This window comes from Gobius niger (genome assembly GCF_951799975.1).
Source record: "Gobius niger genome assembly, chromosome: 14".
In the NCBI taxonomy this organism is placed as follows: Eukaryota; Metazoa; Chordata; class Actinopteri; order Gobiiformes; family Gobiidae; genus Gobius; species Gobius niger.
Genome location: NC_136865.1, coordinates 7,546,808 through 7,570,971, shown reverse-complemented (window position 1 = coordinate 7,570,971; position 24,164 = coordinate 7,546,808). Strand labels below are relative to the sequence as shown.

General features: G+C 40.8%; 1 protein-coding gene across 2 annotated transcripts; it reads left to right on the top strand.

Moving 5' to 3' along the window:
- The first annotated feature begins 1,221 nt into the window (after nucleotides 1-1,221).
- Nucleotides 1,222-18,548, top strand: anln (anillin, actin binding protein). 2 transcript variants are annotated; one of them, XM_079570714.1, is made up of 24 exons: nucleotides 1,222-1,377; nucleotides 2,534-2,684; nucleotides 2,840-3,280; nucleotides 4,423-4,754; nucleotides 4,935-5,220; nucleotides 6,116-6,318; nucleotides 6,407-6,511; nucleotides 6,618-6,726; nucleotides 7,753-8,105; nucleotides 8,293-8,420; nucleotides 8,492-8,633; nucleotides 10,017-10,152; nucleotides 10,318-10,494; nucleotides 10,654-10,783; nucleotides 10,870-10,918; nucleotides 12,333-12,386; nucleotides 12,868-12,900; nucleotides 12,985-13,003; nucleotides 14,048-14,160; nucleotides 14,716-14,769; nucleotides 15,474-15,560; nucleotides 15,640-15,747; nucleotides 17,028-17,200; nucleotides 18,247-18,548. In XM_079570714.1, the coding sequence occupies exons 1-24, from the start codon at nucleotides 1,360-1,362 to the stop codon at nucleotides 18,359-18,361; spliced, it is 3,516 nt and encodes a 1,171-aa protein (XP_079426840.1). In that variant the 5' UTR covers nucleotides 1,222-1,359; the 3' UTR covers nucleotides 18,362-18,548. The 2 variants fall into 2 exon arrangements, with proteins under 2 accessions (XP_079426840.1, XP_079426841.1); XM_079570715.1 differs by lacking the exon at nucleotides 14,716-14,769.
- The last annotated feature ends 5,616 nt before the right edge of the window (nucleotides 18,549-24,164 follow it).

Below are 24,164 nucleotides of genomic sequence, written 5' to 3'. Positions count from 1 at the left end.
TGGGAAATGAAGTCCACCGCAACATGAATAAATAAACAAAGTAATTAATTAATAAAACAAATAAAATAAAAGGCGCACTGCTGTTTGAAACAAGCCGGAATGACTTATTTCAATCTTTTATTGTTGTTTTATTTGTAGAGAAAAAAAAAACACCCCGCAAAACTGACTCATTGAAACATGCAAATCATGAAAGATCATAGTTTGTGCAGGAAAAATCAGGTACCCCAGCTTTAACCTCTTAACTCCCGCCTAAACCGAGAGGATCTTTTTTTCCTCACGTCATCATATTTTTTATCATCTTTTTTTCTTGGGTATTCAACTAATTTATGTAACTTTTTTGTATTTTTTGGGGTAATTTTTTGTCGCATTTTTGTCATTTTTTTGTCAATTTTTTGTATTTTTTTGGTCAAATTTTTGTCACATTTTTGACATTTTTTTTGTCACATTTTTGTCAATTTCTCGTGACATTTTTGCCACTTTTTCATTAATTTTTCGTCACTTTTTGTCAGTGTTTCCTCGCTTTTTTGTCACATTTCCATCATTGTTTTCGTCTCCGTTTTGTTGCTATTTTCCCAGCTTTTTTCCAGAAGCTTTTGGACTGGGGTAAAGCCAAACTGGAGAAAATGTGCTCGGTTCAGGTGGGAGTTAAGGGGTTAACTAACCACCTTTATAATATGTATATATTAAATCATTTTATTGATAGAATATGATGACAACGTTTTCCTTTCTTTAGTATTTGAACTAAAAAGGAAATACTTTTATGTGTTCTGTATCTTGGTGGCCAGTAGCCTACACCACACACACTAGCATCGTACCTCCCCTTGAGCAAGACACTTTATCCAGACTGTTTTTGTAGTTTGGACCAGCATTTGTGAACATCAAAGCCTTGTCTGAATAGTTCACTCATAAACTATTGGTGTTATCTGAAAATAGCAGACTGAAGAGTATGTGGAGCTGTGGCGGGCTGGCAGCCGCCTGGATGAATCATGAACGCCTCCATTGCCTCAACAAAAGCAACACGTCCATGAGAAGCACAAGTGTCACATTTTCCGAACATTCCGCCTCTGATTGGCTCAAACTTTTAAAGCCCGAGCCCTCGCCTCTGATTGGCTCCGCGCGCTTCCGGTGAGCGGTTGGAGTCTGCGCAGTAACCGCAGCGCTGAAATTCAAATTTTGAACTGACGTTGTTTTGCGTAGAGGGAGCAGAGAGCGGATCCAGAGCTGAGCAGAGGACGGGGAGAGCACAAGGCGAGAGCTCCTCACGTCTTACGTCTTATTTATACACACACAATCGCGTACTATTACTTGTAATACACGTAGTTTGTGAAATACCGCTGGATCTGGCGTACGGTCTACGACATGGATCCGTTTACTGAGGTAAGTCCTGGCTAAACTAGCATACAAGCAGGAATCCTCTGGTTAGCTCGTGTCTCTACGAGCAAAAATGTTTCGTAATCTCTTATTTGTGTGTTAGAATGCACTGCTATGTACGTGTTTATGTGTTTAACCCTCTATCGTGCGTCGGTTTTGATACGAACATAAAATAGTTTTCTGACATTGCACCGATTCAAAACGGTGAGAGGTGTCACGTGTTGGCCTTTGTTTTGTTCTGACTAAAGTGTAGATCACATTTTTACACAAGGAATGCCCGTTGATTTGTTTTCTCCTCATACATTACTATATTTACAAAAAAAAAAGGTTTGCAGATTAGGCTATGTTCATATATTTAATTTGTTGCACTATAAGTATGAGACAATGCATAAATGTTTTGTAAAGACCCTAATCTTGTATGAATGTAGCTATAGTTTAGTTGTATTCTTTGCTTACTTTAGTTGTTTTTTGCTCTTAATCTTGTATCATTTTTATATTTAGCTATTTATGATTAAATATAATAATATCCTGGACACATTCATTGTATCCTGTCTAATCTAATGTTTTTCAAGTGAATAATCAAGCCCCTCTCCTTGTAAAGCAGTGGCTTATTCAATCTACTCCAGTGCAAACCTCTGAGATTTTTGACCTTATAAGTGTTTGTCAGCTGTGAGGAGTCATGCGTTTCTGTGTTTCCCGACCACAGCCAATAGGATTCAAATTTGAAATGTGGTTAACTGGCAGCAGGAGTGGCTCATGGCTCGGGAATGCTGTAAAATGTGACTTGAGGTTTTTTCCACTGTGCACAGAGAGGGAGCAGAGCACAGTTACAGCAGGAATGTGTTTGGACTTGCAGCTGAACGTGCAGCACTATTAATCAGCTTGTGCGACAGGCTGAGGGAAGAAAAGGAAGGGCAGAACAAAACGGATGCCGTTATCTATTTTAGACAAGGGCTGTTGTGTGTCAGTTAACTAGGGCATGTAAATAAAAGAAAAGCTCACTCAGAAAAATGTGGCAGGTTTAAGAATACAACCACTGTCGGATATCATGAAAAACATCTGCACATTTTCTTTTTGTAAAAAACGGGACCTTGTCATGATCATCAAAACTATCCATTTCAGCCTCACTCCAAATTGACTTATTTTTCATTTTCTTAACCAGAAACTTTTGGAGCGGACGAGGGCTCGCCGGGAGAACCTGCAGAAGAAAATAGCAGAAAGACCCAATGCCGCAAACAGGCAAATGGTGAAGCGGCCTCGAGAACCGCTGACTGAGACCAACAGCCTCATCTGTGAGACGCCGATCGATCAAGGTATGATCAAGCTACCAAAATATCGAAGAAATGAAAGGATGCGACAGTCTGGTGGTGACTTTAGAAGATGCAACACACTTGACCTATGTCCCATCATTAACCTCTTTAGCTTCTCATTCTTTCTTTTTCATTCTTTTCTCCCGCTTCTCTTACAGTCCCCCAGGCCGCCCCCAAGCCGTCCCCATCCAAGCGCAAATGTTCGGGGGAAAACATGCCGTCTCCCGCGGTAGACGAGGAGAACAAGGAGCCGGTGCCGCGCAAATCTGTCACCGCTCTCCTCCCGGACCCCAGGACGGACAAGAAGCCCCCAGTGGGCCCCGCCAGCATCCGGAGCACCCCGTCTTTGGAGAAAACGAGCAGGCCTCCTGTCCCGACTCGAGAGGAGAAGATGGAGAGCGAGGAGCCTGAGAGGAAGGCTGTGGTTGAGGAGGCAGTGAGCAGCCGAGAGGAGGAGGAGGAGAGGATGGAGGTTTCGACGGTACAGCAGAGCAAACCCGAGGAAGAGGAGGCGGCGGAGAAGCCTGGCCCATCCGCAACAGGCATGAGGTCCCGCCTGCAGATGCTGGCCAACCAGAGGAAGGGCTGGGAGAGTGGGGGTAAGGATGGCACACTGGCACAAGCTTTTATTTGTGCAACAAGCTACAAAATGCATTTTTTGGACAGATCTTTTTTTGTTCACAAAAGCATGGGTGTTTAAAGCAGCACTAAATACCTTGTTTACCTTAATAAATCCTTTCCGTAGTCCCTCTGGGGGTAATATTAGTGTTAATGGGATGATTGAGGGGTCTTTCATCTCCCCCGATGTCTATGGCTAGAAAACCATGCTTGCAACTTCACTGTCTCCGGGTCGGAGGCACCAATACACACTAATAGAATCATGAAGAAGAAGCTAACAGGCTAATGGACAAAGCTAAGAACCGGTGAAGCTATCTGTACTTTTAATGGAGTTGTGGAACAATGTACAATATCCCACTCTCCCTTTGTCTTTTCTGTCAGCGTAGTATTTACTCTCACGCAATTAATAATAACATGCAGTGATGCTTATGGCCTGTAGGGGCATGAGTTACTTAGTTCTGCTTTAAGTATATCAGTCATTATCTAAAGGTGAAATGATAAAAAATAGTACAGTGATGGGTGGTTAGCATCTGGGTACCGCTACATTTTATTGTTAATATTATTTTTTTACCAGTACCTTCACGATACTTGGGTAACAATACCGATACCTGAACGAGAAAACAGAGCAATCATGTGTGGGAGATAGGCACATTTCCAATATCGGGTTCATCTCCAATATCAAGAAATGTGTAGAATAATGAGGACTAATTTGTCACACACAAAAAGGGGGGGGGGGGGGTATTGAGGCAAAAATAGGCAATAAACTGGGAGAAAAACCTGCTTACCTGCTTTTGATTTGACTAGATTATTTTTGCGTCGAGAGCATACTCATCAAACTTTAACTTAAAAGGCCTAATATCTGATTGTGTCATTTTATTTTAGTTTATAAGGACATTTCACAACGTTCAGGGTCACTTTTACTGTAATAAAAAGATAGCCAATCAATACATAATAATTACATGAACACTGAACTGTATTTTTTCACACTTATTCTATATACGGAAGCAGGATGAAACAAACTAGTAAAAAAAAATAAAAAAAATCAGCTACAGCGAATTGACAAAGCTTGTGTGTTTATAAGGTCTACAATATCTGACTGATCACTGCAAATCCGCTTTTGTAGATCCCACCGCTGCCCCAGACTGCCCCCCTCTGGCCATGATGAGGAGACAGGCCGATGTCCTGCCGAGCCCTGCTCCCTCCTCCTCGGTGTCCGCGGGTACTCCCCTGGGGCGCAAGGGCAGACTGGCCAACCTGGCCGCCACCATCGGCAACTGGGAGGACGACCTGAGCCACGCCAACATCCCCAAGCAGAGCGTCCTGCAAGAGAAGCCCTCCTTCTCCGCCTCTGTCCCTAAAGCGCTCACCAGAGAAACCAACGATGCTGTTAAATCAGCCGGCAGCGTGGTCACGAGTTCGACTGCTCAAGACAAATCAGCAAACAAATCTAATCAGGTAGGCTTTTACAACAAAGGGCCCGTCTTTTTGAGTGACTTTTAGCTGTGCCATAAAGTACAGTAGTAATAAATGTAGTGTCTCACTGTAAAATCTATGTAAAATATGTGCATTTTACTTCCAGTTGAAAATGATCATGTTTTTCTGCTGTCGTAAATGGGGTATTTTCTCTCCCCTCAGCCCATGGTTTCCTCTCCAGTCAAGGCCAGCCAAGTAATGCCACAAAAAGCCGAAGCACCCGCTGCTCCGTCAGCTCAAAGTCCACAGAAGACCTCCAGGCAGGATGTGTCCTACACCTCCAGCCCGCGAAAGGAGTGCCCCAAAGCTGTTGCATCGAGCCCGGTGAAAACCCCCCTCCCCTCCAGAACACTGGGGGTCCTGCCCAGTCCACACAAACCAGACCTTCGGCCCAAACCCGCCGATTTGAGCTCCTCCAGCATCCAGGAGAAGAGCGCCGGAACCCCCAGTAAGTTTTGTTGAAATTGAGGAAAATCTAAATTACAGTTTTTCCTGAAATCCTCAAAAATCTACAATTATTTTGCTGATCTAATGCCCCATGCAAACTACAAAACATGCTCACCTTCTGCAAATGCAAGGCGAGAACTGACTGAACTCCCAGCTTTCCTGCTGAATGTACAAAATGTTGAAAATTCGGTCACGGATCAAATGTATTTTCTCCATAAGTACAACACAAATACAAAGGATATGGTCCCAAACACGCTTAGGGTTTAACTTAATTTTTTTTTTTTTTAAATGTCCTTTTATTGTTTAGGTTAATTCTTTTTTTACTTACGTTTTTGCTCAAACGTTATACGATATATTGCAAAAAAATATTGTGTTGTTGCCACATTTTTCTTTTTTTTCTTTTTTTACAAACTCAACATAAAAAAAAATGCATTGAACTTATAAATGTGCAGTTCTGTTTTTGGTTCTAATTGTCCTTATTTAGTTCTATTTTAGAACTGTTTTAGTCCCAATTTTCTGAAAAACTAATTCCATACGATGATAAAATTGATAAGAACAGCGTCAATACTGCGATATCGTTGCTGCAATGATGCACACACATATCACAAGTTTTTTCAATATTGTGCTCTGCTACTTTTGATTCAAATTTCCATTGAATTAGCCAAAATATCTTTCTTTGTTTAGTGGAAAGATTTCAAAGCTTGAAACATACATTTGTAAATAATAAAAAATAATAATAATGGAAATGGGCATGGTTGATTGCACAATGCACAGTTCTACCCTGTTGTAGTGAATGTTTAGGAAAACTTGAACATATAGATTTTTTGCACTGTGACAATCGGAATCTCGTCACAAACGATGGCCCTGACTCACGAGCTTTTCAAAAATGGTTGCAGGCGTAAAATCGTTTCTGGAGCGCTTTGGGGAAAAATGCCAGGAGCGCTCCAACCACAGCAGTCCAGCAGGGGGCAGAAGTCAGTCCAGGACTCCCACTGTGGCTTCGGCGGTGACCCCAAACACCAGGCTGGTCCAGGAGAAGCTGCGAGCCGCCCAGTCGGCCAAAACCACATCTGCCGACCTCACCCAAAGGCAGAAGATGGTGAGTTGGGCCAGAGTACAGTTTTTTTTTTTTTTTTTTGGTATCCACTCCTTAACCAGCCGTGCTCATGCGACACAAACCTTTACAGGAGCGCGAGTCTGAGCTGGCTCAGATCCGCAACCGCTTCCAGAAGGCCAACAACATGTGGAAGAGCAAGGACGAAGGGTCAGACAGGACGATCAGCGACACAGCGGTCAGCCACATTTATTAAAGAAGGACCTCGAAATAAGAGAGGACACTTTGAATATATTGGCGGAATCACACTGTTTAAAAGAATGTTTCTATTTTTCCTTTCCTAGAAACCAATGAACACAACAGTTGAGAGTGAAGTTCCCTCCTGTCAGTGGGATGAGTCAACCGCGCCCTCTGTTGAGAAAAGTCAGAGCCCCACCAAAAGTATTGTTTCAGGTACTATTCAAATGTTTAAAATACTCTTTAGACTGAAGACTCTCAGTATTCTGCTTTATTCTGTGTACTTTGGTGGTTCTTCATCTGTGTTTCCTGTATTTTTGTGCGTAAAGATATAACTTGTAAGTGCGGTCTTCCTTTTTCAAGCCCGTATATTATCCGAGGGCTCTTTCTGAGTAGCTCTGCACTCAAACTGGGTTTAATATGGAACAGAATGGAAGCTTATTTATGTAGCGGTTTTCATATGACACAAGTCACCCGAAGCACTTATGGCAGGGGTAGGCAACGTCAGGCCCGGGTGCCAAAACCGGCCCTCCATCACCAAACTATGGCCCTCGAGATGATTTTGAGAAATATTATGACCCAAATCAGAGATCAAATGCCTGTTAAAATACTCTAGCAATGTGGAAAAATACTGTCAATTCCTTAAAATGTCTTAGCAGAGCACCCTTTTAGGCCAGAATCCTAAAAGAATACTCCAAAGAATACCAAGAAATGACTTTAATCTACTTGAATTAAGAGATTAAATCGAAAGATTGAGTAGATTTGGTCTGGCCTTAGAGCAGATATAACCTATTCTTGCCAATGGAACAAGCACAAGTTTTTTCATAATTGAGATAATTTCAAGTGAATAATAAATATTTTTTACAGTAAAAGTTAATTTGCCTGATTTCCAGTGGGATTTCTATTTGTTCCATTGGCATTAACGTTTTTTTTATCTGATCTTAGATTAGTTCAAACAGACTCAAATTTAACAATCATCTCATTTAAGATGGACACTTTTACAGTGTATTTGATGTACAACACTGGCATATGTAGAAAGTGATGCTTTACTTCAATTGCTTCAGTTGGAGGGTCCGGCCCTTGGTCTTTTGACGATGAAGAAACCCGGCCCTCCACCGAGCAAACTTGCCTACCCCTGACTTATGGCATTATAGCTGTTTATTGTTTACTCTAAAAGAAAAAAGAAGCAGCAATGTAACATGGACAGCACTGAATTCTTTACAATGCGTTTTATAACTTTAGGTTTCTTAGATTCACCCCCTGCATCGACGTCCAGCCCGCTCAAACCCCTCGGCCATATCGTCAAGGAACCAGCCAGTGAGAGCCCAGAAGAGGAGAAGAAGAAAGAGGAAGAGGAAGTCAAAGATACCGAGATGAACGTGGACGGATCTGTTAACTCCGCCGTGACCAGTGAGCAGAACGTGAACGGCTCCATCACCTCCGCCGTCATCAACGATCTGTTTGATGGAGTCCTGGAGCAGAGTGATGAGGAGGAGGAGGAGGACGAAGACCCACTGAACATCTCCTCCATGTCTCTGCTGGCTCCGCTGGCCGAGACCGTGGCCGCCGTGACCAAGAGCCCAGAGAGGATGATGGTACGTCGTAGAGTTGAAACAATTCTTCGTATAATTCTATGATTTGAGAACCACAGTTCGGATGTTGACCTTTAAATTAAGGAATATTTCATGTAATTGAACTTGTGGTCATGCAGCCCTCCCTGTACTTTATCGAATGATGTTCAAATGAGTCTTGATTGGAGCTAAAAGTGTCTTGTTTCTGCAGACCTCGACTCCAGCCAGTTCGTTTATCGTGAAGAGCCCACTGGAAAAGACCCCGAGGACCAAACTGCGGCGGTCGCTTTCGTCGGACAGCATTCACGTGCTCAGCCCCGAGCACCGCCTGCCCTACAGGTAAGGAGATCAAGATTCTGCTGTGTGGAAGCTGAACGGTCTAAATACATGTGAGCTTCTTTTGGGGTTAGCATTGACGCGTACAGATCCACCAGAGTGAAGGATACGGAGAGGCCTAGCATAAAGCAAGTGATCGTGAGGAAAGAGGATGTGTCCCAGAGAGCAGAGGAGCACAGAGGCTCCAGTCTGTTCAGTGCCAAGCAGAGGATGAAGGTATGTGCTTCAGTTTCATGTACATTGTGGGATGTATGGGTTTCCAAATCACCATTCAGTTCAAACTGCATTTAGCTTTAAAGCAGTACTAAGAAACTCAGGTGTCGTACTGCAGGTGTCGTAGCATGTTGCGTTTTTTACTCATTAATTGTCCGTGAGAGTAAATACTACGCTGACAGAAAAGACAAAGGGAGAGAAGGATATTGTACATCCAATTACACGATGGAAATATTTTTTTTTTTACTCCAATTTGGCTGTAAATACTGTTAATGTGGCGCTAGTCTGCACCTGTTAGCTTCTTCTTCGTGATTCCATTAGTGTGTATTGGTGGCTCCAACCCAGAGGCAGGAAAGTTGCAATTGTGGTTTTCTGGCCAGAGACACCGGGGGAGATGAAAGACCCCCAATCATCCCATTAGCACTTGTAATACTCCCAGAGGGACTACGGATTAAAGTAAACGAGTTACTTCGTACTGCTTTTAAAAAAAAAATCAGCTTGTCATTTACTGTGTATGGACTTAATGTTCAATATGAGACTTCCTAGGGTAAGAATTGTTTCCTGTCTGTGTTTTATTCCTATGGTGAGTTAGCCGTGTCTTGTTGAATAAATACATATATATTTAAAGAGTACATGGCACAAAACATGCAGCTCTTGGTTTAACACTTACTTAAAAAACTTTACACAGGATGTAAATACTTCACTGGTTGAGACGAACTGTAAGTGTTTTAGCCTTGAAGCTAAAAGCTAAAGCTAATTTAATGCTAGCAAATTGTAAAATAGAACCACCATCTGAACTAATTCATATGAAGCACACTTGTCTTCATGTTTCTTTAAGTTTTGTTCTGTTTTTCAAATCATATGTTATTTATAAATTACGTTAAGGGTTCACTGTGCAACTTTTTATGTAAGGAGAAAAAAAAAAGTATTTGACTTTTCAGTGACCCAGCGGGTGCTTGGGTGGTTAGCACAGCGTCTTTACTTACACTCCCGGTGACCTTTAGAACACTCCAGGATCATTTGTTTTTTAGGTTTTCACTGCTGATTGAACCCTCTCCGTGGTAACATACACATTCCATTACAAAAACCTACGAGAAACCCTAGTAAACCTGAAATAAAATTGATCCTGAAGCATCATAGGGATGAAAAACGTAGGTGCCACGCTAACCCGCCCGTACAGCTGGGTCACGGAAAAGGTCAAATACGCCCCAATATGAACGTTTTTTTTACAGGAAAAGTTGCATAGTGCACCTTTTAAAATGTGGACAGGAAGTTCTCAATTTATTGGACTTTATGATATGAGATTATTCTAGTCATAATTCAAATCCCGTTTACGAAACACATTACAAAGTTGGTGTTCTTCATGTCTTCCTGTTTTTGTTGTAGGTTCTGACCAATGACATGAACCTCCAGCAGACGGTGATCCACCAGGCCAGCCAGGCCCTGAACTGCTGCACCGACGAGGAACACGGGAAGGGCTCCCAGGTGGAGGCCGAGGCTGAGCGTCTGCTGCTGGTGGCAAGTGAGTCAGTGCAAAGGATTGTAGAGTCTGCCAAGGTTATATTTGTCAGCTGGTTATGGTCTAATTTGGGTGAATAAAAAGAACTGCCGACATGGCTTGACCGGCTTGAGGGAGATGTGGGTCTGTGTGTTTGTTATTTGACCATCTCCCTCTCCTCCTCTTCAGCGGAGAAGCGTGAGGCTGTGAAAGCGGAGTTGGACCGTCTCAAAGGGGACCCCTCCAGTCACAGGAAGGCCCCCCCTGAGCACTCCGGACTGTCCGCCACCCGAGGCTCCATCACCCTGCACGAGCTCCGACTGCCGCTCAAGGCCGACTTTGTCTGCTCCACCGCCAACAAACCGGGTAACTACAGCCGGCAGCCGTCCTCTTTTTACATGTACAAGTTATAGTGAAAGACTGCAAAAACCCTTTGATAATACTGTTTTAAGAATGTGTTTAGAAAACCATCCATCCAAGTCTCATTTCAAATCTTGACTGAATTGGACATTTTACCTTTTGCAGAAGCGGCCACCAAGCACTCGTTCTTTGTGATGATCAGGGCCGGAGCGGAGAACACGGTGGCCACACCTTTAGCCAGCACACACCGAGGCCTGAGTGGAGACACACTCACCTTCCCCACTAAATTCACTATGTAGGTGCAGCGATACATCACGCTCTCACCCTAAGTACATCATCTTTGCACTTTGATCAGCAGATTTATCTTTTCCCTTTTATCAGGTCTGATGTCTCCAGCGACTTTCAGATTATGATTGAGGTGTACTGCTTGGTAAGTATCTCTTATATAAATGTTGTATATGAATTTATATGTATTTAATCTAGCTTTTTAAGAGTCATTTACCTTTTGTTAATAGCTCCTTTATCCACATTTATTAGGGCTGGGATGACTTTTGTCACGATCTGATACTACCGTGTTTTCCGGATTATAAATCACTCCGGACTATAAGTCGCACGAACCAAAAAATGCATAATTAAGAAGAAAACGTGTATAAGTCGTACCATCCCTGGCAACTACCTGGACATGGAGGCATAACTTTACAAGCCTTTCATGTCGTTCAAGCTCCCATTTGTAAACTCATTCCTCTAGCTGTGTGGCCAACTAGCTCTTAGCCTGCAATTAGCTTTTTTTAAATGTTTTCTTAATTTCTAAATCTTCAGTGGTACAGGAGTAGCAAATACACAAGTCTAGAGCGCCCTCTAGTGGCTGTCAGTGTGGGGAAAAAAGTTTTTTTTTGACATGTATAAATCGCAGTATAGTCCAGTATAAGCCGCACTCCTAGCCAAACTACAAAAAAAAAAGTGCGAGTTATAATCAGGAAAATACAGTAAGTAATTATAAGTATTATAATTCACCATAAAATGTCTAAAAGTCATGTGTCCAAAGTTCATAAACCATATGCCATTTGACATTTAATGAAGCGTTAAGATTGAAGTGCATTAACACAAAATGTAATAAAGAGCTGTTACTGGAAAACAAAGGAGTGCAGGAAATGCCTCAACACAAGTATTGAAAGTATTGCGATACTTGATACATGGTATTGCGATCCGATCCGATATTATTGTCCCAGCCCTAACATGTTGGTCAACATTCAATAGAAATGTAGTAAATTAAAGGTAATTGTAAAATCAAAATATATATTGGCAATTTCTTAAAAAGTCCTGGGAATGGAGCAGGACTACCGCTGTTTCGACCTCTGTTGTGTGCAATCAGATATTTGAAATGTTTGTCGGGGCCAGCAGGGCTGTCATAGGGCCGGGTTTGGGCTCCAAGCCTAATGTTGCCAACTGGTCTAGGGTTTGATTCCCGAACTGTGTGGACCTTTTCTGTGATGAGTTTGCACATGCTCCGGTTTCTCCCTTCAACCCAAAACATGCACAAAACTGAATCCTCCCGCTTGGTGATTCTGGACCATAACCTTAACCTGAGCGCGTCAGGAGCCGTGCCATGTCCAGACCTTGAACTAGGTCGATGGGGGAAATTGAACTACCTGGAGGAAGCCCATCAAGGCAAAGCGTGGGAGATGACACAAGCAGAGATCATTCAAACTCCGCACAGAAAAGCCTGACCAGCGGAAACGGGAGCTTCTAGCTGTGAAAATGCAAACTGTCTTACATTGTTTAGCTTTACATCTTTAAAATTGTATTGTTACTCGCTTGTTACTAAACAACTATGGCACCCGCAGGTCCAGAAGCGAGAGATGTGCGCTGACAAGAAGAAGAAAATCAGCAAGTCAAAGGTAGAAGAAACCCCTCTGTGCTTTTCCCCTGTTGGTTACTGACTACAAGTTTGTTGAAATCCTTAATCCCCGATCTGTCGCGTTCAGATGATGTGGCAGCAGGTGCATGAGGCCCATGATTTGTGTATGTCGGTATGAACTGTCACTTTTAGTCCCGCACGAGTTGGTTGGTGAGCACTGGAAAGAGGAGGTGGTTTCTACTACTAGGCGTGGGCAATAATGAAAAAAAATCAAATTCCTTTTAATGTGCATGTGAACGCCATGGGAACACACAAATGGACCAGTTTATGAAGGTTTTCTGTCATTCTTAGTTGGAACAGAGCAGATTTCTCCAGTAGGAGTGCAAAACCGCCACTCGAAGTTAGCCGATAGCATGTAGCATGAAGCGAACGTTAGCATTCTCTGTAATTTATGTATTTATGGGCTGTTGAACCACTTTATTCTGAATCTTTATAGTTATAAATCTTTTTTCTTTTCATAGGCTATCACTCCAAAGAGATTCCTTGCCATCACGGTGAGCATTTTTTTCCTTTTGCACATTTATTTATGTATAAGCCAAGTTTTTTTAATTGATCTTTTTTTCTGTTTTGTTGTACAGAAAAGTGGACAAACGCCAGGTATGTTTTGAATGAACTTACATAATAATGCTTACATGACTAGGGCTGGGTACCGTTAAACAATATACCAGTATGGTAGTACTGGGGGGAAAATGTGTTTTGATGCTGTTGGTCCAGGGATAGCATTAAAGGAAGTGACTTGGTTGTTTCTGCTCAAATAATACATTTTTTACACCTTTTTTTCCCGCATACACTTTTATTTTTTTTATTTTTCAGAATTGTTCCTCGATTTCTATTTCAGGCAAGGCAGGTTTTATTTTTTAACCTCTTGACCTCCCTGAACTGAGCACATTTTCTCCAGTTAGGAATTACCCAAATTTAAAACTTCTTGAAAAAAAAAATGCCTCAAAATGGCAATTAAATCGAGAACAGAACGAGCATGAGAAGGCAATGAAAAAGCACCAAAAAGTGCCCCAAAAAAAATCCACGAAAGAGCAATAAAATGGTGACACAAAAAAAACAATGAGGTGCAGCAACATTGTGACAAAAACTCGACAAAAGTGACGCAAATGCAGTGAAAAAAAGCCACACAAAAAAGTAAGCAAGTACGAAAAGGGCAACAAAATCACAACAAAAATGTGACAAAATATCGATAAAGTGCGGCGAAAAAAATCGACATAAAGGTGGAAGAAAATTGTTACAAACGCAATAAAAAAAAGTCACAGATATATCAACAGAAAAGTAGCAAAAATTAGATGGAAAAAAGCGGAAAAAAATATCCGATCTGTTTTGTTGGTCTTAGCTTCCAGTCCAGAAGCACAAATTGGCGGGTTAACATAATTTTTCCTTATTTTTTGCCACAATTTCTCCCAATTGTTCCCATATCATACCCTATTTTCACATTTCTTGACTTTGGAGATGAACACGATATTGTAAATTTGCAGGTCTTCCACACATTATTGCTCTGGTTCTGTAGTATAGGTATCGAAAAAGCCTCGGTATCGTTAAAGTACCAGTATGGAGAAAAAAAAAATGCCACAGTCCCCATCCCTAATGCACGACTAACACAAATGAATTGACACATCCCGGTTTCGTCTTTTGCAGTTGTGGCCAGTCCAGGAGGTCCCAATGCAGTGCGGACCAGCAACTTCATCTTGGTCGGGTCCCACAAGCTCACCCTCGCCTCCATCGGGAAAAACAAGTTCCCTCTAGAGAAGGTATGAATGGTTTTAATCCGCTGCAGGTTTGTGGAAACTGTATTAAAATTACTGAAGTTAAATGTATAGTTTTGACGATTTTTAATTGACCTCTTAACCCCCACCTGAACAGAGCACAATTTCTCCAGTTTAGCTTTACCCGAATCTAAAAGTTCTTGGAAAAACAAGCATCTAAAAACTTTGACGAAGAAGTGAGAAAAATGGACAAAAAAGGCGATGGAAAGAGTAGCAAGAAATTGACAAAAATGGTCAATTTTGTTGGTCTTAGCTTTCGAATTAGGCGTTACACCGGCCTTATAGCCTCCAGTCGAGAAGCTTTTAGATTTGGGTAGAGCTGAGGAGTAAGAGGTTCAGTTAATGATCATCAATAATTCCCCTGTGGCTTTTGTTTGAGACATGTAAGACACAGCTGTGCTTCACTGGAGCCTGAAACGTTCCTGCTGTTTCCTGCTCTGTTATTCTCTGTCACACTCCCTGTTTTATGCTCAGAAAACATCTACGCTTCTTTTTCCTCCCACAGTAATTTCTGCATTCGCTTATTTTTTTTGTTTTTAGATCAAATGTGAAGGAAGCGAGAGAGAGCTTCTCGGTGACAGTTTTCTTAACCAGGTTACTGCTCCCTCTCCGGGTTATGGCTGTTGCTTTTGGGAATGCTGCTGGTGCCACTAACCCAATCTTTGCACTTGACTAACTTGCAGTGATTTGCTCGTGTGTGTGCTTTTGGCTGGTGCTTGAAGCTGAATTACAGTGGGTTCAGAAAGTTTTCAGACCTCGGATAATTTCTCTGTTGTGCTGCGTAGCATTCCGTTACTGGAAATGATATAGTAAATGTGTTTTCTGTTGGTCAAAATTCTACACTTGTGACTTACACTGATTTAATATCCTCATGAGAGTGAATCTGCTAACATTAAAACAAAACATCTGGACTTGCTTTTACAAGAGAAGCCGACGTTTCACTCTCCATCTGAGGAGCTTTCTCATGGCTAACTGCACATTTCCGATATATTCACTCCTATCTTCGTCTTCTACACTCAAAACAACAACCTTGATATAGAGGTATTTCTTGTCCAAAGCCATGTTACATTATTCGAACTTGTATGATAAGAAACGCCAAGACCAAGCTGTTTAAAATGGCAGAATAAACTTAAAGCAAATGAATAAAAACGTCAGTGTTAGTATCAGCATTTCAGAAGATTAGCCTTGGAATAAACAGAGGGTTTTTATTTCTTTCTGAACCCACTATACGTTTGTTTCTGTTGTTAGGCATGCTAGGAATATTGACATCAACGGTATCCCTTTTTTCAATCATCTAGGTCCCGTTCCTGTGTCCCCTTGAGGGCCACATCTACATGAAGATGCAGTGCGAGGTGGGCTCCAATGTGGAGGAGCGGGGTTTCCTGGTGAGGCCAAAACACTTGTGTTAAAATGGAAAAGTGCTTTCGAATGGGAGTTGCTAACTGTTGTTGGGCTTTTCTGCAGACCATGTTTGAGGACGTGAGTGGATTTGGGGCGTGGCACAGGAGGTGGTGCGTCCTGTCGGGATACTGCGTCTCGTACTGGACCTATCCCGACGACGAGAAGCGAAAGGTTAGCAGAGTTTCCGCCGGGCAGTATAAAGCCATTAAATTAATTTAGGCTAAATCAAGGCCTTAAATGTTCTCAAAAAGCATTAAATTAGATTCAAATTGGCAGTCAATCAAAATTTATTGGTAAATTATAACATTTCTCAACAATTTTTACTGTGCAAGTCCATCGAAAATACTGATGATCTAAAACATATTCAGTTGCAGTTTTGGCTTCAAGCAGTACTAAGTAACTCTTGCCCCTAGAGGCCATAAGCACCACTGCAGGTGTCGTAGCATGTTGTTTTTTTTACTCATTAATTGTCTGTGAGAGTAAATACTACGCTGACAGAAAAGACAAAGGGAGAGAGGGATATTGTACATCCAATTACACAATGGAATGTTTTTTTTTTTCACTCAAACTTGGCTATAAATACTGTTTAAGTGGCGCTAGCCCGCAGTTAGCTTTGCCCATTAGTCTGTTAGCTTCTTCTTCATGATTCCATTAGTGTGTATTGGTGACTCCGACCCGGTGCAGGGAAAGCTGGATGTGTGGTTTTCTGGCCAGAGGCACCGGGGGAGATGAAAGAGCCCCCCAGTCATCCCATTAACACTTGTATTACCCCCAGAGGGACTACGAAAAGGATTTATTAAAGGGGCTAGTTAGCCATTTTATACTCACTGCTGCCACCTCAGGTTATACGTGTAACTGCACCTTCTATATTAAGCTCGTGCATGACGGCACTTGCGACCCGAAGTAACACCTTTTTGAGTGACAGTGCAGGATTTTAGAGGCAGTTGTGATGATTATGTCTGGGCTCATTCTTCACCTAAGGACATTGTTGGAACATGTAGGGGGAGGAAAATACATCATTTTAATGTTTTTAAACTCTGTATAGTCCCTTTAAGGGAGACGAGTTACATACTGCTTTAAACTAACCACACATTTTCACTCAAAAGTTGCTGTCTCTGGTGAAATGTTTGCAATCGTGACAGCTTTAATGAAATATGTGCAGATTTCTTTTGGCATTAAAATATAGTATTTGGGCATTAAAAAGCATTAAAATGGACTTCTACCTGTATGTTCATACAGCTTAGAAGATTTATCTGTCCGTTATATATACTTCTTGGCCCAACCTTATATCAGGGCAGCTGAAGCTTGCCACCACTTATGGTCCACTTTAGGGTTTTGAGAAAGTTTGTAAAGCTGTGAATAGAAACCTTTTATTTCCAGTCTATGTCCTAATGAGGCAGTGGGATCAATATCCCAAACAAACATTCATGAGAAACTTTGTGTCTCATCAGAATCCCATCGGCCGAATCAACCTGGCCAACTGCACGAGTAAGAAGGTGGAGCCCGCCAACAGAGAGTTCTGCGCCCGGCCCAACACGTTTGAGCTGATCACAGTGAGGCCTCAGAGAGAGGACGACCGCGAGACTCTGGTCAGCCAGTGCATGAACACCATGTGTGTCACCAAGTGAGTACCAGTCTGTAAAAAAAACTATTCACTTTTCCTCTGGGAAAGATGGCAACACACTATAACATAGCTAGATAGTGAAATCGTTTTTAATTAAATGGCAAGACAACTAAAGGATAAGGGTGAAATGGCAGGCTAACAGTTGCTAATGCTACTTTTGAGTTTAATATTATGTATTGTTTGTGCAGTAAAACAAGTCTATGGGGCTCATACCAGTACTTTAAATGGATATTTCAGGAGTTTTGACATAGGGCCTCATTTCCTGGTTATCCAGAGTGTTGCTGGTACCTGGAGATATTTTTTTTGTAATTCATGCAGTTCTTATGTTTGAAAAGTTTCGTGGCGCTAGGCTAGTGCAAGGCTAGCACATTTCTACAGTATCAGCTAGCCTGCATTAAAAACAGTCTGACTCGCTCCACAGTGCACCTGAGGCAAATCACTTATAACGCCAGACTAACCGTATAAATGTCTGTGTCGATAGAATAATTTTAACCATTTTGCATTTAAAATACCTTATATTTGAGCAGCATCAGCTTTGAGTTTGTATAAGCTACGCTGCGGTGGAGTGATCTGCGAGAAAATAGTCCCTCAAAAATGTGATCATTCATGTGATGCAAGGTCAGTTATATTCCAAAATTTATTCTATCGACACAGACATTTATACGGTTAGTCTGGTGTTATAAGTGATTTGCCTCAGGTGCACTGTGGAGCGAGTCAGACTGTTTTTAATGCAGGCTAGCTGATACCGTAGAAATGTGCTAGCCTAGAATTAGCCTAGCGCCATGAAGCTCTTCAAACATAAGAACTGCATGAATTACAAAAAAAATATCTCCAGGTACCAGCAACACTCTGGATAACTAGGAAATGAGGCCCTATGTCAAAAATCCTGAAATATCCCTTTAATGATACTTGGTTTTCGAGAGTGAGTCATGAACAATATCTTTTTTTTTGCAAATTTACAATATTGGGTTCATTTCCAATGTTGGAAATAGGGAAAATATTAGTACTATAACTGTCTTATATTAATAATCATGTGCATTTTACAGAAACTGGCTGAGCGCTGACACGAAGGACGAGAGGAACTTGTGGATGAGGAAACTGAACCAGATTGTGGTGGATTTGCGGATGTGGCAGCCAGACACCTGCTGCAAGTCGCCATAAACCTAATCCAGCCCCGCGTTTGGACTTTCCACATCAACACATGCAATTACTAAGTGCAATACCAAATGACAATTGTTGAATATTTTTTTTAACTTGGGATTGTTTTACCTTTCACGTTAACCACCAACATAAGTTATAGGAGTGGGAATAGTTAATAAAGCCATACATTTTGAAACATTTCAGTATTTTGTGACGATTTCACTTGTGCGCATGGCTTTAAATATTATGAGAGCTGAAATCTGTTTCCAAAATTGCAGTATAGTTTTTATCATTCACAACTGCTGTACGTTGTATCCTGCATGATGGCATGGCACGCGGCACAAGTTTTATCTAATCGTTTACAGCTCGATCAGGATCTTGGATTTTATACTTATGTTCCTGTGTGTGTGTGTTTCCTATGTGTGTCTATTTTTCAATGTTTACTCGTCTATGGGAAAGTCTGTTGCAGGCTAAGGGGTAATATTTTAATACAAATTGATTTATACACTGACTGTTTCTGCATAGGAGATGAAAAAATGACTATCCTATGCGCAGTGGAAACTATATAGAAAGCTTGCAATAGACTTGAACCTTGTCTTTTTGCTCTGAATTTAAATGTTTTTTGTTTTTTACCTGAGATAAAAGATGGCCGATTTTATGCTTGTTGTTGAACACAATTTTCTATTCAATTTCTTAACATTTCAACTTGCCAGGTATTGTAGAACACTGAGCATAAATAAATACCTGCTTTGGAATGCCATTTGATATCCATGTTTTTTAATGTTTATTTTTTCACAATTTTGATGAATTTATTGTGGAGAATTAAAGGCTGGATGGAGTTCGAAGCACAACCAAATAGTGGGTCAATCATTGCATTCTGTTTAACTATTACACCCAGTGAACCACTTATAACTTGTTTTGCTCTGTCTATTCTCAACGTTTAGGCGCCAGTTTTAGTCTTGTTCAAAATTCTGCAAAACTGTCTTCACGTTAAAATGGTAGGCTTACCTGTTACTGCCTAAAACATGTACAATAGGAATCCTTCTATGACCATGACTCCCGATCCTGTCAGAACTTGGAAGCTAAGCAGGAAGGTCCTGGTCGGTACTTGGATGGGAGACCGTTCAGTAACATCAGGAAGCCTGGGTGAATGTACTGAGTGGTTGGTGGTGGTCAAATAGCATCATAGCTTTGATGTTGGATTTCTTAAAATGCATAAAATGTCCTTAGCACATCCAATTGTGCATGTTATTAATTTGTCGATTAAGCACTCCATTGTACCACAAACATGGAAGGTGGCCACAGTTACCCCCATTTTTAAATCAGGTGATAGAACTAATATAAATAATTACAGACCAATTAGCATACTGTCAGTTTTTTCAAAAGTTCTTGAGAAATGGGTTGCAAAGCAGTTAATTGAACATCTGCAAACGGGCCAAACTCCTTTGCACCCAATGCAATTTGGCTTTCGCGCACATCACTCAACTGAATCTGCCATAGTAATGTTTCTGGAAAAAGTCAAAAGTAGTCTGGATAAAAACAATTATGTAGGAGCAGTTTTTCTTGACCTGAGAAAGGCGTTTGATGTAGTGAACCATAGTATACTATTGTCAAAGCTGAAAACTTTCAATTTCTCTGACCAAGCCTTAAAATGGATGTCTTCATACTTATCAAACAGAAAACAAGCTACTGTAGTCAATGGAAAGAAATCGTCTTTATTGCATTGTACACTAGGGGTCCCCCAAGGGTCCATCTTGGGACCTATTTTATTTTCACTGTTTATAAATGATTTACCTGATGTTTGTAAGGATGTAGACATTCAACTATACGCCGATGACGTGGTGATTTATACAACTGCAAAATCATCTGAGGAAGCAGCCCAAATTCTTACGTCAGCCCTAACTCGAATCCAGCATTGGCTTACTCGATCATGTCTTCAGCTAAACGCACAGAAAACAGTCTGTATGTATTTCTCAAAAAAAAACTTTAATATTGCCCGCTCCAATGTATACTTTGGAGAGCAAGAACTGCAATTAGTTCAAGAGTTTAAATATCTTGGTGTTTTGTTAGATTCTACGCTGTCCTTTAAAAATCATGTTAAAATGATATCAAAAATAATTAGATTTAATGTGTCCAACTTCAACCAAATACGCAGGTCAATGACTGATCAAGCTGCTATGATGTTTTTACATAGTATGATCTTTTCGCACGTAAGCTACTGTATAACTAGTTGGTCTCTGACAGGTCTAACGATTCTTAAACCAATTGAAAGACTTTATAAAAAGGCACTGAAAATCCTTGATAAAAAAACATTTGGTTACCACCATTGTAATATCCTCTCCAAATATAATTTATTGAGCTTTGAACATTTCATAACATTTAAAAACTGTTGTCTAATTTATAAAAGCTTACATGGGTTGGCTCCACCACCCCTAACAAGATATTTTAAATACAGAACAAGTGCCTCGAGAACAACTCGGTCCATGAGCAGAGGCGACTGTGAGGTTCCTGTGAGGAAAACCTCCTTTGGTCAAAATGTCCTGTCCTATAAAGGCAGTGTCCAGTGGAACAAACTACCAACCACTGTGAGGGAGGCAATCAGCTTCAAATCATTTAAAAGTCACTTAAAGGAGTGGCTCAGATCAACACAAACCTGTCAACATAATCGATAACATTTTATGTAAAACGTACCTTAGGGCACCACAGCACTTTAGATAGGTATTTTAAAGAGAGAGAAAAAAAACTTAATGAAATTTTAGATTTTTATAAATCCGTAGCAATTAATGAATTAAGTCTTCCCCTGGGTTTGTGGAAGTGAACCGCCTTCGCTCCCATTTTCTGCCTCACCCTTCCCTGTCCTCCCTGTCCTCTGTCCCGTCCAGTCTTTTGTCATTGTATTTGCCTGAGATCCCTAATGTTCTTTGTACAGTATATTTGAATGTGTATCTTGTGGTCCCATTGTTCCTTGTCCTGCAGTCGTTCTGTTCCTGTACTGTCTTGTGACTTTGTTGTGTGTCATTGTTAAATGTTCAATGTGAAGTTTCACATCAGCCTGTCTAGGGACAACAGATGGAAATTAGCCTATGGCTAAAATCTGACATATTTACATATTTTATATGTTCATTAATATGTACTGTCCCTACTTAAATAAATAAATAAATAAAATAAAAAGGGGCCCATGGCACAGACTGGTTGCCTCGCTTCCGTCAGTCTACCCCAGGGCAGCTGTGGCTACAACAGTAGCTTACCGCCACTAGTATGGAATGAATGAGTAATGGTGAGAGTAGTGCTTTGAGAAACTTGGTAATACAGGCTAATACAGACCTGAATTTTAACAGTCATATTAAGTCCATTACATCAGCAGCCTATTACCATCTAAAAACATTGCCAAAATGAAAAACGGTGTCAAAACCAGATTTGGAGAGATTAATTCATGCATTTGTCTCCAGTCGGTTAGATTATTGTAATGGCCTGTTCACTGGCCTTTCCAAACGAGCTGTCCGACAACTGCAGTTTATCCAAAATGCAGTGGCTCGAGTCCTGACCAGGGAAATACGACCATGTTAGTCCAGTGCTCCGGTCTCTGCACTGGCTTCCTGTCACTCAAGAGAATAGACTTTAAAACAGCCCTGCTTGTGTATAAGTCTCTTCATGGTCAGGCACCAAAGTACATCTCTGACATGTTACAGCCGTATGAACCACCTCGGGCCCTGAGATCCTCAGGGAGGGGCCTCCTGGTCAGTCAACATATTTTATTTTAGTTTTTGTCTTAGTCTTTTGACTAAAATGTAATTTAATTTTAGTCAAGATTTAGTCAAAAAAAAAACTTTTCAATTTTAGTCTAGTTTTAGTCGACTAAAATGAAGACTTATTTAGTCGACTTATATTTATAATATTTATTATAATCATATTTGATCAAGGTCCTCGACTTCATGGAGCTGCTCCACATGAATACAGCTTAAACCTGTTCATTTGGCAGTGAATTTAAATGATCTGAGGCTCTTTCAGACGGTCAATAGAAGTTTGGATGATTTTAGTCTCTCCTTTTCATTTTTATTTAGTCTTATTTTAGTCGACTAAAATATCTGGACATTTTAGTCATAGTTTTAGTCTCATGAGAAACCTTTAATTTAGTTTTAGTCCAATTTTAGTCGTCAAAAATATAACTTTGACTAAAATTAAGACAAAAGTCTGGAACAGTCTCCGTGAGGATGTGAGACAGGCCTCAACCCTGACAATGTTTAAGTCCACGCTAAAAGGACACCTTTTTACTGCTGCCTATGGCAATTGATTGTATTTTAACGCATTTTAACATATAGATATATATATATATATATATATATATATATATATATATATATATATATATATATATATATATATATATATTATATTATGATTTTATTGTGTTTTAATGCTTTTTATTGCATTTTTTGTGTGTGTGTTTGTGTGTCTGGTGTTGCTGTGCGGCACATTGAGTTGCACACGTACATGAAATGTGCCATACAAATAAACTTGCCATGCCTAAAGTGCAATAAGTGTAAGGCATTATTATTATAATAGTTGGTCTGGCACATATAAAAGCCAATGTTCTCATTAGTATTAGATTATAGTATTAGACACTTTATTTTTGTATAAAAACTTCTTAGCCTGTTTTAACCATAACCATCTGTAACCTTAAGCTACATATCTCCAAAACACCGTTATTAAAACCGCAGCTTGGCATATGATGCAATATTTCCTCCTGCTTCTTCTGCAGCTTTATGTTAGCATCGATGTGCCAGTCTAACGGTGCACACCCTTTTTCTATGTAGCACATTGTGCATTTGATCCTCTAGTAAGGTGCTACACTGTAGTGACATAAGTGAAGGATGTCTTTAAAATGTATCGAACATGTGAAAAGTGATGCAACACACTACCGGCATCAAGCTCCGTGAAGCTCATCCAGCAGCTTCCGGTCAGTACAAATAAAACACTAAACTCTTCTCTACCTGAAACGGTCGCCTGTCATTGTGTCTATAAAGCGGTTTCTAAATCAACATGTTTTCCCTATTATTCAGTATTCACTCGTTTTGTGTCGATATTTGACACAACTGAAGTGGTTTAAAGTTGGGCTCTTATTACGAAATTACAACTCAGTTTCCGGTTCGTTGCGTTTACGCAAACAGCTTTACAGGCGCGTGCGTCTCCGTCTGCATCCCCGAACTACTGCCTGATTCATCATTCACTGGATTTCGCTCTGAAACAGGTGAGTGCCTGTAGAAACGAATCATTTAGCGAAGGTACCTGTAAAAACTGTTATGGTTTCACGTCATTTCAATACTGCCCAGATTGTGTTGGCCACCATATGTGCCAAAGTTTGTTTTGACTGTACTCCCCTTCCCTTGGACCGCGACTCTGACTGAATCTCCCAGAATTACGTCAACTTTTGTGTCTTTCAGTATGACAAGTCAGAAGTCCAATTGTATTTGCTTCTAATCGACAAATCCAATAGCACATCTATAAAAACATCAAGCATTTGGAAAAGGTTTTGTCAATTAAAGCAAAATGCAAACAACTCACATGGTTACTAGAACAGTAAAATAATTCAAATCTGAACTAATTGCCAGGATTAGTTGAGATCAAACACAGAAAAGAGTCGATGATCCGCTTGTTTGAACTTGCACGACAGTTGGCTCACCCCACAATTAAGTGCATTGCAATAATCCAGTCAGGTCACAAAAGCATGACAGTCTCAAAGAGCTGGTTCTCATCCAAATCCATTCTTTCATTTCAACTGAAGGGGCCTGGCCAGAGCTACTTCACCTCTGATTTCTCCTGGTTT